The sequence below is a fragment of the Sardina pilchardus genome, chromosome 10, assembly GCF_963854185.1.
Source record: "Sardina pilchardus chromosome 10, fSarPil1.1, whole genome shotgun sequence".
NCBI classification, from domain to species: domain Eukaryota; kingdom Metazoa; phylum Chordata; class Actinopteri; order Clupeiformes; family Clupeidae; genus Sardina; species Sardina pilchardus.
In genome coordinates this window covers 23,927,645-23,940,144 of record NC_085003.1, presented here as the reverse complement: position 1 = coordinate 23,940,144, position 12,500 = coordinate 23,927,645, and the positions used below count along the sequence as shown (strand labels likewise).

General features: G+C 52.9%; 1 protein-coding gene across 4 annotated transcripts in view; it reads left to right on the top strand.

The window, feature by feature from the left end:
* nav2b (neuron navigator 2b) overlaps positions 1–12,500 on the top strand; it is a 67,095-nt gene that overhangs the window by 25,360 nt on the left and 29,235 nt on the right. For 3 of the 4 annotated variants that reach the window (XM_062547176.1, XM_062547174.1, XM_062547173.1), the window contains exons 6-9: positions 4,541–4,670; positions 8,125–8,443; positions 9,184–9,817; positions 11,537–11,827. In XM_062547176.1, the coding sequence (XP_062403160.1) occupies positions 4,541–4,670; positions 8,125–8,443; positions 9,184–9,817; positions 11,537–11,827 (1,374 nt within the window). Of the gene's footprint in view, positions 1–1,771; positions 1,927–4,540; positions 4,671–8,124; positions 8,444–9,183; positions 9,818–11,536; positions 11,828–12,500 lie in introns of those variants that run through there. The other variant, XM_062547175.1, reaches the window with a different exon arrangement.

Genomic DNA, 12,500 nt, shown 5'->3' with positions numbered 1-12,500 from the left:
CTCTCTCTCTCTCTCCTTCTGTGTGTGTGTTTACGTGTGTGTACGCTCAGCCATAGCTCATTACCCTTCACTAGTTTTAAACAACACTCATGCACAACAACCCCCTGAAACACACACACACACACACACACACACAAAGGCTGCCCAATTTCCTGGCCGGGAGTGATCCCACTGATCCTTCGCTTCACCTCTTTGGGGTTCGCCTCTAATCTGGCACCCTAGACAAGCAGACATGGGGGAGTGGAACAATCATGTGTGTGTCTTATGTTCTGTGTGTGTGTACGTGTGTGTGTGTGTGTGTGTGTGTGTGTGTGTGTTGTCTGTGTGTTGTGTTTTGCGTGCAGCAGAGTGTTTGACCCTGCGGCTTGACTCCTGCCCCCCCCCCCCCCCACACACACACACACCCTCCTCTCAGGTCTCTCTCTTGTCGCTAAACAAACACACAGTGACACCAGCAACCTCTTTCCCAAACTCTCCTCCCCATGTAACCCGTGGCAGCGTGGCAGATAGAGAAGTGGGGGCTGCTCTGCCCGCTCTTTTGTTTTTTATTACTTGCTATGTGCTTATTACCCCAAGTCATGCTATGTGCTTATTTCCCTGAGTCATGCTATGTGCTTATTTCCCTGAGTCATGCTATGTGCTTATTAGTGCCACCTTGCTGATTCCTCGGTCTTCGTTACTTTTATCACGGACACATTCTACTCATTACCGGAGGCTCTGTCCTGAGCTCAGCACTTAAAAACTAATGAACTACTTTGTGTGTGGATAGAAAGTGAGTTCTAAACGGGTGTTTTTAAACAACGTCTGCTTAAGCCTCTGGAGCTCAACAGAGTCTTTGGATGATTTGGTGGAATTGTAATTAGCGGTAACAAGCACCTGCCCAGTGATCTACGGCAGCAGCAGGTCAGTTTCAGAGTGACTGGTCGCTCAGCGCCCTGGACGCCCCTGGCCCTGACAGCACCTTTTGAAGGACGTGTTTGTGTTCTGGAGTGCAGACTGCCCTCGGTGACAGCCCCTTTGAGAGACGTGTTTGTGTTTTGGAGTGCTGGCTGCCCAGAGGGCTTTTCTTTTGAGCAGTGAGGCCCGGGCTGAGATCCTCCCAAAAGCGTCTCTCTCTCTCTCTCTCTCTCTCTCTCTCTCTCTCTCTCTCTCTCTCTCTCTCTACCTCTCTCTCTACCTCTGGCCCACTCAGCCGGCCAAACAGACTCGTCTCCTCTCTGCCATTTCCTCCTCCTCTCTTCTCCTCCTCTTCTCCTGTTTTGCTCTTCACTCTGCCCTTGTCCTCCTTTCCTCTTCTCTTCTCTCCTCATCTCCTCCTCTCCTCTCTCCTCCTCCCTCTTCTACTCTCCTGTCCTCCTCTCCTCTCCAACCTGCTCCACTCCTCTCCCCTCCCTCCTCTCCTCTTCTCTTCTCCCTTCTCTCTTCCTCTCCTTCTTCTCCTCCTCTCTCCTCTCCTGTCCTCATCTCTCCTCTCCTCTGGGCAGCCCCAGTCCCCGGAGGGAGGGAGGGACAGAGGGAGTTGTTGTGAAAAGAGGGATTGTTTGGCGGGGATGTGTGGAGGTTCTGTTGTGTGTGCGGCGCGAAGGAGTCGCTCGCGAGTTTGGAACAGAGAGGTCACTGGCAGAAGCTTCGTCAGAGCTTTTTTTGGGGGGGGGGGGGGGGGCCTAGATGAGGGAAGAATACAGCTTTGCCAAACCGAGAGGACACACACACTGGGTCTGTCCACTGTCCGAGTGTGTGCTCCATCTCCCTCACTGTCTCCAAAACGGGCGGAAAAAGACCAGAAGGAGGCCGAGGGGTTTGTTCGCCAGCGTCTGCGGCGCTCGGACCGAATGCCTAGTGCCCACGCGGGGGGGGGGGGGGACCTGTGTGAAGGGGGTCGTCGCCCGTGCTGCTGTCTGCTGAGTGTGAGCTGGGCTCAGGAAGGTACCGGCGCTCACGCGATCTGATCGTTTGTTTGTGTGCTGCTGAAGAATGTTGCTTGTAGCTACTTCAGGGTTTGTGTGTTTAAGCTTGTGTGCTGTGACAGGGTAGATTTTGATCGATGGACCACACAAGCATGCATGCACGCAAACACACACACTTACACATACACACGTGCACACACACACACATGCACACACACACACACACACACACACACACACACACACACACACACACACACACACAACAAACAAACAAACAAGCACACACACACACACACACACACACACACAGACAGACACACCCAGAGACAGACATACACAAACACACACAGACAGACAGACAGACACACGCACACACACACACTGCCTTTGTCAACTGAGGGAAAAAAAACTACCTTGCAGCCCTGATGTGTGTGTGGAGCTGGCAGGTGCTGTGTGTTATTTTTATCTATCCCTACCTATCATGGCTCTCTCTCATTAGTCATGTGTCATGTGTCAGCCTGTGGCGCACTCCTGCGAGGTTAATGAACGCCAGCCATTCTCCATGTCATGCCTGAGACTGAGTTATGACTACCCCCCCTTTTGAACTAGACGGAGGGGGGGGGGGGGGGGAGTTTATTTTTCATCTCTAATGCGCCTGTTGTCCTTAGTCTGCACTTGCTCTGCTTGAGTGGACGTGAGCAATAAGCGGGCTCAGTGGGCCGGGCCGGGTGTTGACAGGCGCTGAGAGGAACCGCCAGGGCTGCTGCTGGTGGCCAGAGCCCAGTATTGTCTTCTGCTACAACAACGGGGGTTTAGGGAAGGGAAGGGACTAGGTGTGTGGTGTGTGTGTGTGTGTGTGTGTGTGTGTGTGTGTGTGTGTGTGTGTGTGTGTGTGTGTGTGTGTGTGTGTGTGTGTGTGTGTGTGTGTGTGTGTGTGTGTGTGTGTGTGTGTGTGTGTGTGTGTGTGTGTGTGTGTGTGTGTGTGTGTGTGTGTGTGTGTGTGTGTGTGTTTGTGTGTGCTGTGGTGGGAAACCAGGATGCTGTTGCTGATATGTATGTTTTGTGCGCGCGTGGGTGTGTGTGTGTGTGTGTGTGTTTGAAAATGGGAGACTTAGAGAGAGAGAGAGAGTGATGGAGAGTTGGGAGAATGGGAAAATTGGCAGACATAGTACACCAACTTTTCAATTTGCACACACACACACACACACACACACACACACACACTCACTCACACAATCTCCATTGCCACTTTCACTACAAGCAGTTTTTCTAAGTAAATTCATGTCCTTGTAAACACGTTCTGCTGCCCCTGAAACAGCCACTCAGCGCCTGGTGATGTGCAGTGCCTCTCCAGAGTGTCCTCTCACTAAACCTCAGCCATTGTCCTCAAGTGATCGTCCTCTCCTCCTCTCCTCCTCCTCTCCTCCTGCCTTTTTTCCCCCTCCGTCCACACAAAAGTCCGGCCAGACCCTGGAATTCTAAATGCCGGTTTTCTCTCTCTCTCGCACTCTCTCTCTCTCTATCTCTCTCTTTCTCTCTCTCTCTCTCTCTCTCGCACTCTCTGTCTCTCTCACTCTCTCTGTCTCTCGCACCCTTGTACTCTCTCTCTCTCTCTCTCTCGCCCCTCTGTCCCTGCGCTGAGTTGAAAGGCCTCGGAATGCACGATAATACTTTCTGACAGCCAGAGCCGCAGCACAGAAAGAGGACCGAGAGGAGAAGCAGAGTGTGTGTGTGTGTGTGCGTGTGTGTGTGTGTGTGTGTGTGTGTGTGCGTGTGTGTGTGTGCGTGCGTGGGTGCGTGTGCGTGCGTGTGTGTGTGTGTGTGTGTGTGTGTGTGTGTGTGTGTGTGTGTGTGTGTCTGTGTGTGTGTGTGTGTGTGTGTGTGTGTGTGCGTGGGGATGGTAAAAAGGGAGAAGGGAAAGTGTGGGGCACTAATTAAAGCAAGTTTTGGGTGGGTGGGCGGGTGGGCGGGTGGATGGGCCTAATGCCGCAGGCATGAGGGGAATGCCCCACTACCCCCCTCTACCCCACTCTACTGCCCCCCTCCCCTCCCCAGCCCCGGCACTCTGTCTGTGCCCCACGCGGCTCGACCTGCCTGGGTCAGAGCTGAACCATATGGTGGTGGTGTGTGTGTGTGGGTGGGTGGGTGGATGTGTGTGTGTGTGTGTGTGTGTGTACTTCTACTGTCTCTCTCTCTGTTTCTCTCTTTTCTCTCTCTCTCTCTCTTACACACACACACACACACACACACACAAACACGCTCATACACACACTCCCTACCAAAAGAACTAACAGTGTGGTTTCTTTAGTGAGAAATGGTGTGTGGGCAAGACAGTGGTAACACTGAAAGACACTGGAGACTTGATTTGGCTTCCATTATATTATTATCATAAAGTGTTACGTTATTTTGAAAGTCAAACTCTATTTTCTTCGTCTCTCACTCTGCAGTTTGGTCCTGTGTTGCTCTCTATGTGTCATTGCCCATTTGGATGTCATTTTCATACATTTGTTTCATGCTCTCTCTCTCTCTCCCTCTCTCTCCCTCTCTCTCTCTTTCTCTCTCTCTCTCTCTCTCTCTCTCCCTCTCTCTCTCTCTCCCTCTCGCTCTCTCTCGCTCTCTCTCTCTCATAGTTGGGATGATAGCAGCTCGGTGAGCAGTGGCATCAGCGATACGCTGGACACAGATGAGCTCAACACCAGCTCCTCCGTCAGCTCCTACGTCAACACGCCCTCCGCCCCACGCAAGGCCATAGGCCAGCAGGTGAGCTCCACCCCCCTCCACCCCCCACCTTGTCAAGCACAGCCTGCATCTGTCTTCACAGAACATAAAAGGGCATCCAGGTAGACACTGTGCCCCTACGGAACTACTGAAACCCCCACATACAGTACGTACTGTACAGACACCCCCATGATCATTTAGCTCCACCAGCTGAGCAAGGGGCTGAGGGAGGCCACCCAAGTCATCAGTTCAGTACTCAATGCCCAGGGAGCCGCTCTGATGTACCGGGCTTTGGATGAAGGTGTGTGTGTGTGGAAAGACGTCAGTGTAAATGCACAGCTACAATGGGCTTAGGATGAAGGTGTGTGTGTGTGGAAACACATCAGTGTAAATGCACAGGAGTTCCACACATCCAAGTGTACCGCACACACATCCAAAGTGATTGAGTGCTGGACAGACAAGCAGATGTCAGGAAAGAACGATAAGTGGGCGATAACAGGGATGGGTGAGCGGAGCTGCTGGCCTACGTGAGGTCTGAACTGAAGCGCTGTGTGTGTGTGTGTGTGTGTGTCGTCTGGGTGTGACGCAGCCTGGTCTCCGCGTGCGCATCTGGTTTGACTTTCCTGGGGGTACGTGGCGGGCGGCGCTGGTTGTCATTAGGGGAGGCCAGGCCTGCCCACTGCCGGGGCTCAGTGACGAGGCTCCCGCTGAATCAGATCCCCGCCGTGCCTCTTATCAGTCTATGAGGTCTGCTGTGCACACTTAAATGTGTCTGTCTCTGTGTGTGTGTCTGTTTGTCTATGTGTGTGTGTGTGTCTGTGTGTGTGTGTGTGTGTGTGTGTGTGTGTATGTGTGTGTGTGTGTGTGTGTCTGTGTGTTTGTCTGTGTGTGTGTGTGTGTCTGTGTGCGTGCATCTGCTTTTTTGCAGTGTGAGTGTCTGTTGTGTGTAAAAGTTTGTAAAATGTTTAGATGTATGCCTGTTGTGTGAGTGTGTGTGTGTGTGTGTGTGTGTGTGTGTGTGTGTGTGTGTGCATGTGTGTGTGAGTTTGCTGTGTGTGTGTGTGTGTGTGTGTGTGTGTGTGTGTGTGTGTGTGTGTGAGTCAGAGAGGGTATTTGAGCTCAGAGCTCTGTGACTGATCTGCTTTACGAGCCCCCACAGAGCTCTGCTGAGGGTCACCATGTGCTGAGCTAATGGGCTGAGCTCTTCGTCCTCTCCCTCACTTCTCTCCCTCTCTCTCTCTCTCTCCCCCTCTCCCTCTCTCTCTCTCTCCCTCTCTCTCTTCCCACTATCTTTCCCTCTCTCTCTCTCTCTCTCTCTCTTTCATTTCTTTCTTTCTTTTCCTATCCCCCTCTCTTTCCCTCTATCTCCATGTCTCCCCCGCTCTGTCGTTCTCTCTCTTGTTCTCTTTCACACAGTACACACTTTTTCTTTCTTTCTTTCTTTCTCTCTATCTCTTTCTTTCTTTCTCTCCTTCTCTCCTTCTTTATCTTCTTTGTGTGCGCTAGCTTACCTACAGCAGTGATTGGGTGGTGCGCTCTCTCTCTCTCTCTCTCTGAGCCCTCTGTGAGGCGAGCCTAGCTCAGTCATTTTCCCCTCAGCACTTTCCCATCACTTAAACAGATGCAGGCCAGCAGCACAAGTCTGAGCAGCAGTCCTCCTCCCTTCCCCTTTCCTCTCCTCTCCTCTCTTCTCTTCTCTTCTCTTCTCTTTGATCCACCCCTCCTCCACCCTCCTCTTCTCTTTCCCCACCTCTGTTTTTCAGGAGAGGCAACAGCTGATCTCAACTCCCACCTATGAATCCCCCCTCCCCTCTCCAAACACACACACACACGCACACGCACACACACACCCTCGCCTTTCGCTGAAGGCCCAGCTGTGTTCTGCTCTGCCAGCGAAAATCATTTCAACTCAAACAATCAGGAAAAAAGGGGGTCAGGAACTCAAAGCACCGCTGCGAGCCAGTTATCTGTCAGATCTAACCCCCGACGCCCTCCCCTCGAAAAAGAGAAGAAAAAAAGTGCTCGTTGCCTTTTATAGCGTTTCTGCGCGCCCCTCTCTCTACGTTCCCGAGGCCGCGGCCACGGCCGTACAGTTTGGATTTATGACATCGCACCAAAGATAACAGTGTTTTGGATTGGCCGGGCTGATAAAGACCCAGGCCATTAACATTCCTTCCCCCAGCCATAATTTTTTATGAGTATTTTCAGTAGCAGGCGAAACAATGAGCCGCTCTGAGTCGGGGGGCCTGACGTAATGTTGGCCGCGTTCGGCAGCGCGATCAGGCCGGGCCCGTTCACGTCTCGGCGTCTGCCTAGTGTTTTGGGGGAGCCGGCCGCTCCACAGCAGCCCCGGCGGAGATAGGCTTGCGTGTTCTTACCTCGGCCTCTATCGGAGCTGCTGGGGCCGAGCGAGGAGGTAGCGAAAGCAAAGGCCAGATACGAGGCCTCGTCTGCGCCAGTTTTTCTGGACGCTGTTCTCCACTCTGTTCAGTGTCACGGAGGTGGATTTTTCCCCCCGTCGGGAGAGGCTGTGTGACTCTGGGCTCTCAGGTTGTGTTTTAAGAGGCTCTGGGTGTGGACTGAAGTGATGCAGGGCCCTTTCACTACTGTTGAAACGCATCCAGAGGCTCAATGGCCCAGCGCAGGAAGAAAACATTAGCACAGAGGATCACAGAGGATTTCTCGGGAGTTCAGCAAGCCAGGCATCCGGTTCAGTTTCACCAACGGAACCATTGTTCCTGTTCCTAAAACAATATTTCTGCGGAGTAGGTGCGGATCCAGCCTGCCTTTAAATGGAGAACCTTCCGAGCGCCAAATTTAGCACAGGATGAGGCTTTAAAACCCATCTCCTCTCCTGTTCCGTGTGTGTTAGCCGAGATGGCCGCAGTCACACAGAGAGCTGAGCTGATGATGATGACGGCATGGGCATTCCAGGAAGCGGACCTCTTGGCAGTTGCCTTTTAGCCTCAGAGAGCACACAAGATTAGGGCTCTGACTGTTCGCGCAGGAATCCACAGGGAGCCCGAGTCCTGCACAAAAAACAGCTAAAAATCAGCTTTGCATTCTCAATATGGCAATTCTCAGCACTGCACTGCTCTGCAAGGATTAACCACTGCACCCCCCAGCCCCCCCCCCCCCCCCCAGCTAAATGCTGCTTACTCAGCTAAGCTACGCGTCTGCTTAGCTGATCTAACAGGGGAGCTACACCAGACGCGTAACTGAAGCGTTCCGTTCGCGACGCGTAAAATCCATTTTAGAAGATGGGTCTATTTTTTTCGAATGTACGCGCCACTGTTGCGTCTGGTGTAGCTACTTCCATTGACTACAGTGATAATTAACTGCTGCGACCGGCTGCAACATACGCGTCGCGAACGGAACGCTTCAGTTACGCGTCTGGTGTAGCTCCCCTGTAAGGGTATAGTTCAGGTTATAGTCTCTGTGGTGTATGAGTGTACGGGTGTTTGGTTTACTCCATGTGTTCTGCGTTGTCCCTCAGCCCCAGACGGACGCGGAGAAGCACTCGGCGGCCGAGCTCAGCGGCACCTGGTCCGGCGACGAGGCCAAGTGCTGCCCGGACGTCGGCTCCAAGATGGACGCCGGCTCGGCCAAGTGGTGCCGCCGGCCCTCCGACCTCTCGGACGAGTCGGACAAGAGCTCGTCGAGTCGCAAGGCCTCAGCGACGATGACGTCGATGCCCACGGGCATCTCTCACACGGGCTCCTGGAGGAGGGGCATGACGGCGCAAGTGGGCGTGACGACGCCACGGACGAAAGCGCCCACGTCGACGAGCGGTGGCACGCGGAGTCACAGCGCGGGTAAGCAAGTCTTGCACACGCATACGCATGCGCTCACACACACACACACACACACACACACACACGCACACACACACACACACACACACACACATACACACACACACACACACACACACACACACACAGTCATATACACACACACACATACACACACACACACACACACACACACACACACATTCACACACACACAGTCACACACACACAGTCACACACACACACACACACAAACACACACACACACACACACATACACATACACATTCACACACACACAGTCACACACACACACACACAGTCACATACACACACACATACACACACACACACCTCGGGTGTGGTGTCCCGACGCAGCCTCTTATCTAAACTCTCTCTCTCTCTGGGTTGGGTTGTGTCTCACTGTCTGTGCTCATAACCGTGACAAAATGGCCTCCTCTGATGCGTCATGAAAACGGCCACGCCGAGGCAAAATCAGAGGGTTGTAATCTAATGAGATGATCATAGATTTGACTTTCAGGCAGCAAAACTTCACTCTTGCAGCTCAGACGTCTATAAGATCACTAGATAGCTGGCTTTTTCATGTGTGGTGAGATGCAACTACGCGCGGATGAACAATAGCTGAAAGTACGTCTTTGTTTTGCTTGTTTTGAAAGCCGTTGGAGGAGTGAGCTTCAGTTTCGCTTGCACTGACACGGTCTGTTGATATTTGTGCCTGATGCTCCCGATCTGCTCCCCAGGTAAGACGGACGACGCCAAGGTGTCAGAGAAGGGCTGCCTGCCTTCACGCTCCAACGGTCACCAGTCCTCGGACGTTGGCCGGGACGACACCAGGAAGCCTCCGCTCTCGGCCTCCTCCTCCTCTTCCTCCCGCGCCTCCCAGACGTCCTGCTCCCCGGGCAACCCCACCACCACCTTCGGCTTCAAGAAGCAGACGGCCATCTTCAGCGGCTCGGCCACGCTGGGCAAGATGCCCAAGTCCATGGGGCCGCTCCAGAGCGGACGCGGCGCGGGCCTGTGCCGGCAGAGCAGCGTGGACGACGCCTACCTGCCCGTCAGCTCGCTCGGGGTCACCCGGGGGTCGCTGCAGTACCGCAGCCTCCCCCGGCCCAGCCGCTCGTCCGCGCGCTCCGCCGCCGCCGGCTCGGACGGCGGCCTCCGCACGGCCACGCTGCCCAAGGGACGGAGCGTCGGCGCCAAGGCCTCGGCCGCCGCGGGTCTCCCGCTAACCGCTAACGGCGTGGGCGGGAGCAGCAACCAGACGGACCGGGAGAAGGGCTCGGAGGTGGACGGTGGGAAGACGGCGCTACAGGCGGGAAGTGGACGGCAGGCGGCGGGGAAGTACAGTGAGATGTCCTCTCCTACTCTGCGCAGGTCAGTCTGCTTTGCCTCATCATCAGCCTCTTTCTTTACCTTCACCTTTATGCCTCTTAAGCGTCATTCACACCAAGAACGTTAACGATAGCGATACCTATAACACTGACCAGTGATGACAATACTGTAAGTCTCTTCTCGTGCTAATGAATGTGGTGGCTAAAATCTGATGGGTTCTGATTGGCTGTTAGCTTTTTAGCGTTCTCAAAATTGGACTGAAAGTGATGCCCAACGATAATTCATGTCGTTATTGTTATAGTTCGATATTTGTTATCGTTATACGTAGTTATCGTTCTTGGTGTGAATGGCCCTTTAGTCATGTAGAACTACAGTACACCTCTCCCTTCATAAAGATGTATCTAATGGATGCTCTGATCAAAGAATTTCTCATTTGTCATGAATTTCTTCTCTCTGTGGTGATTTTTTCTCATATTGTATATAAACATGACTCTGATTTCTGCATTCCATTCTAATACACATCAGTTAAGATTAGATTCAACTTTATTGTAGTTCTGCTACTAAGCCAGAGTAGTAGCCATATTGTAGCATGGCTACTAAGCCAGTGAAGCACAGCACAGCAATATGGGATAATGCAATACAGCCAGTATGTAGCAAATGGCTCGTTCCGTCCTCGTCCTGTTTGTCTTTCCACTTGTTGCTTATTGACGGCCAGTATTGCTGGCACGGGCCGCCCTGGCATTGGCCGTCTTAGCGGTGGAGGGCACGCCCCCTAAGAAAGAGAGGGTTGTGGTGGCAGTCGGCTGTGCCCATCACAGAGTTATTTCCTTTGGCTCAGCGGCTCCGCTGGAGTCTGTTCAGAGAGCGCATGGCGTGTTTTGTTTATCCGGGCCGGGGGACACTCGGGATCGGACGGCCCGTTGAAAAAGGCCCCTTGACTGATATCGCTCCGCTGTTCCCTGGGCTCTGCTACTCTCTCACACACACACACACACACACACACACACACACACACACACATTCTCCCATACACACACACACACACACACACGTACACAGACACAGACATACACTCTCTCTCACTCTCTCTCTCTCTCTCACACACACACACACACACACACACACACACACCCCTCCCTCCGGGTCGCTGTGCGTGTGAAGTGCTCGGGTGCTGTTAGTTTAAATCAGGGTGACTGGAGGCAGACTGAGGGGCCAGTGTTTTCACGGAGCTTGACTGATCACTCGGACGCAGGCCTCCGTTGGCCTCCGAGTGGGGCTGATGTTATCTCGCCAGTCACCCCGATGAAGTCATGAGAAAAAACACACAAGGACGCCTATTCATCTTCCTGGGCCTGTCTTGAGTGACTTACTGTAATCCCTTAATTAAAGAAGATGAATATTCTATTTACTTTACGTTAAGGAACTCCACTCTTGTGATACAGACACTGCCGTCCTGTCACTACAACACACAGCAGATGCTGGCAAAGATGTTTGTTACTATAGCGTTACGATAATATTATTCTCAATAGTAGATTTATCCACTAGGTTGTAATTAGCTGCAAATGCTGTGTATTGTACACAGTGGTGCTATGGTACAACAACACTTAGCTTGTTTGTATTTATGTTAGCGTGTGATACAAGCCCTCTGACTATTCCATGTTTCTCTCTCCCTTTGTGTCACTTTCTCTCCATCTTTCTCTCTCTCTCTTTCTCTCTTTCTTTCTCTCTCTCTCTCTCTCTCTCTCTCTCTCTCTCTCTCAGGTTGTTCGGAGGCAAGCCCGGCAAGCAGGCATCTCTCTCCGGCGGCGAGAGCGGCAAAAACGCCACCGTCATCTCCAACCCCCACGCCACGTCCGGCCAGCAGAACGGTCCCGGAGGATGCGCCGCCGCTGCTGCCGTCGACTCGGCCTGGAGCTCCACGCTGGCCTACCCTGCGCCGCAGGGAAATGGCGGGGGCAGCGAGCCGGCGGAGGGGGCCCTGGTCAGGGAGGAGGTGCTGGCCACCCGTCTGCACACCTCTGGAGGGATGGTCAAAGCCGGCCTGGCCGCCAGGTGAGAATGGAGAATGGGGTGGTGGGTGTGTGTGTGTGTGTGTGTGGGGGGGGGGGGGGGTGACATAATCACCATCATCAAGCCAAACAAGAGCCCATGAAAAATGCTATAATCACCATCATCGAGACAAAATGGAGCTCACGCTGTTAAGCTGTGTGTGAAGTTTCTCCGGTGCACACTTGAAAGAGGTTGAGGAAATGATAGAGTGTTTTCAGTCCTCGCATTATACAGTACATTGCTGTTTACATGCACACAGTATACCCTTTGATATGCAGGGGCCTGTCTTAGGTGGTGAAATTGCTCCAAATCCTCTGAAGATCTCTCCTTTTTTCTCACTTTCCTTCACTTGCTATCTGGCCTCTTCCTCATCGCTTCCTGTCTATTCTGACTCCTTTCCTCTGAAGATCTCTCCTTTTTTCTCACTTTCTTTCACTTGTTCTTATCTGGCCTCTTCCTTATCGCGTCCTCTCGATCTGACTCCTTTTCTATCTTTCCACACGTTATTGTTTTGTCTCCAGTCGACGGGTGGGTGTGATTTGTGGGGCCCATGTTGGCGTCAGATGGTGTGCATGTATCCTTCAGGTGTTGCTTGGCTGAAAGCAGCCCTGCCTGCCTATCATAACTGACGATCTCCCCTTCTGTCCTCTCTGCTTCTCCATTGTGTTGTGTCTGC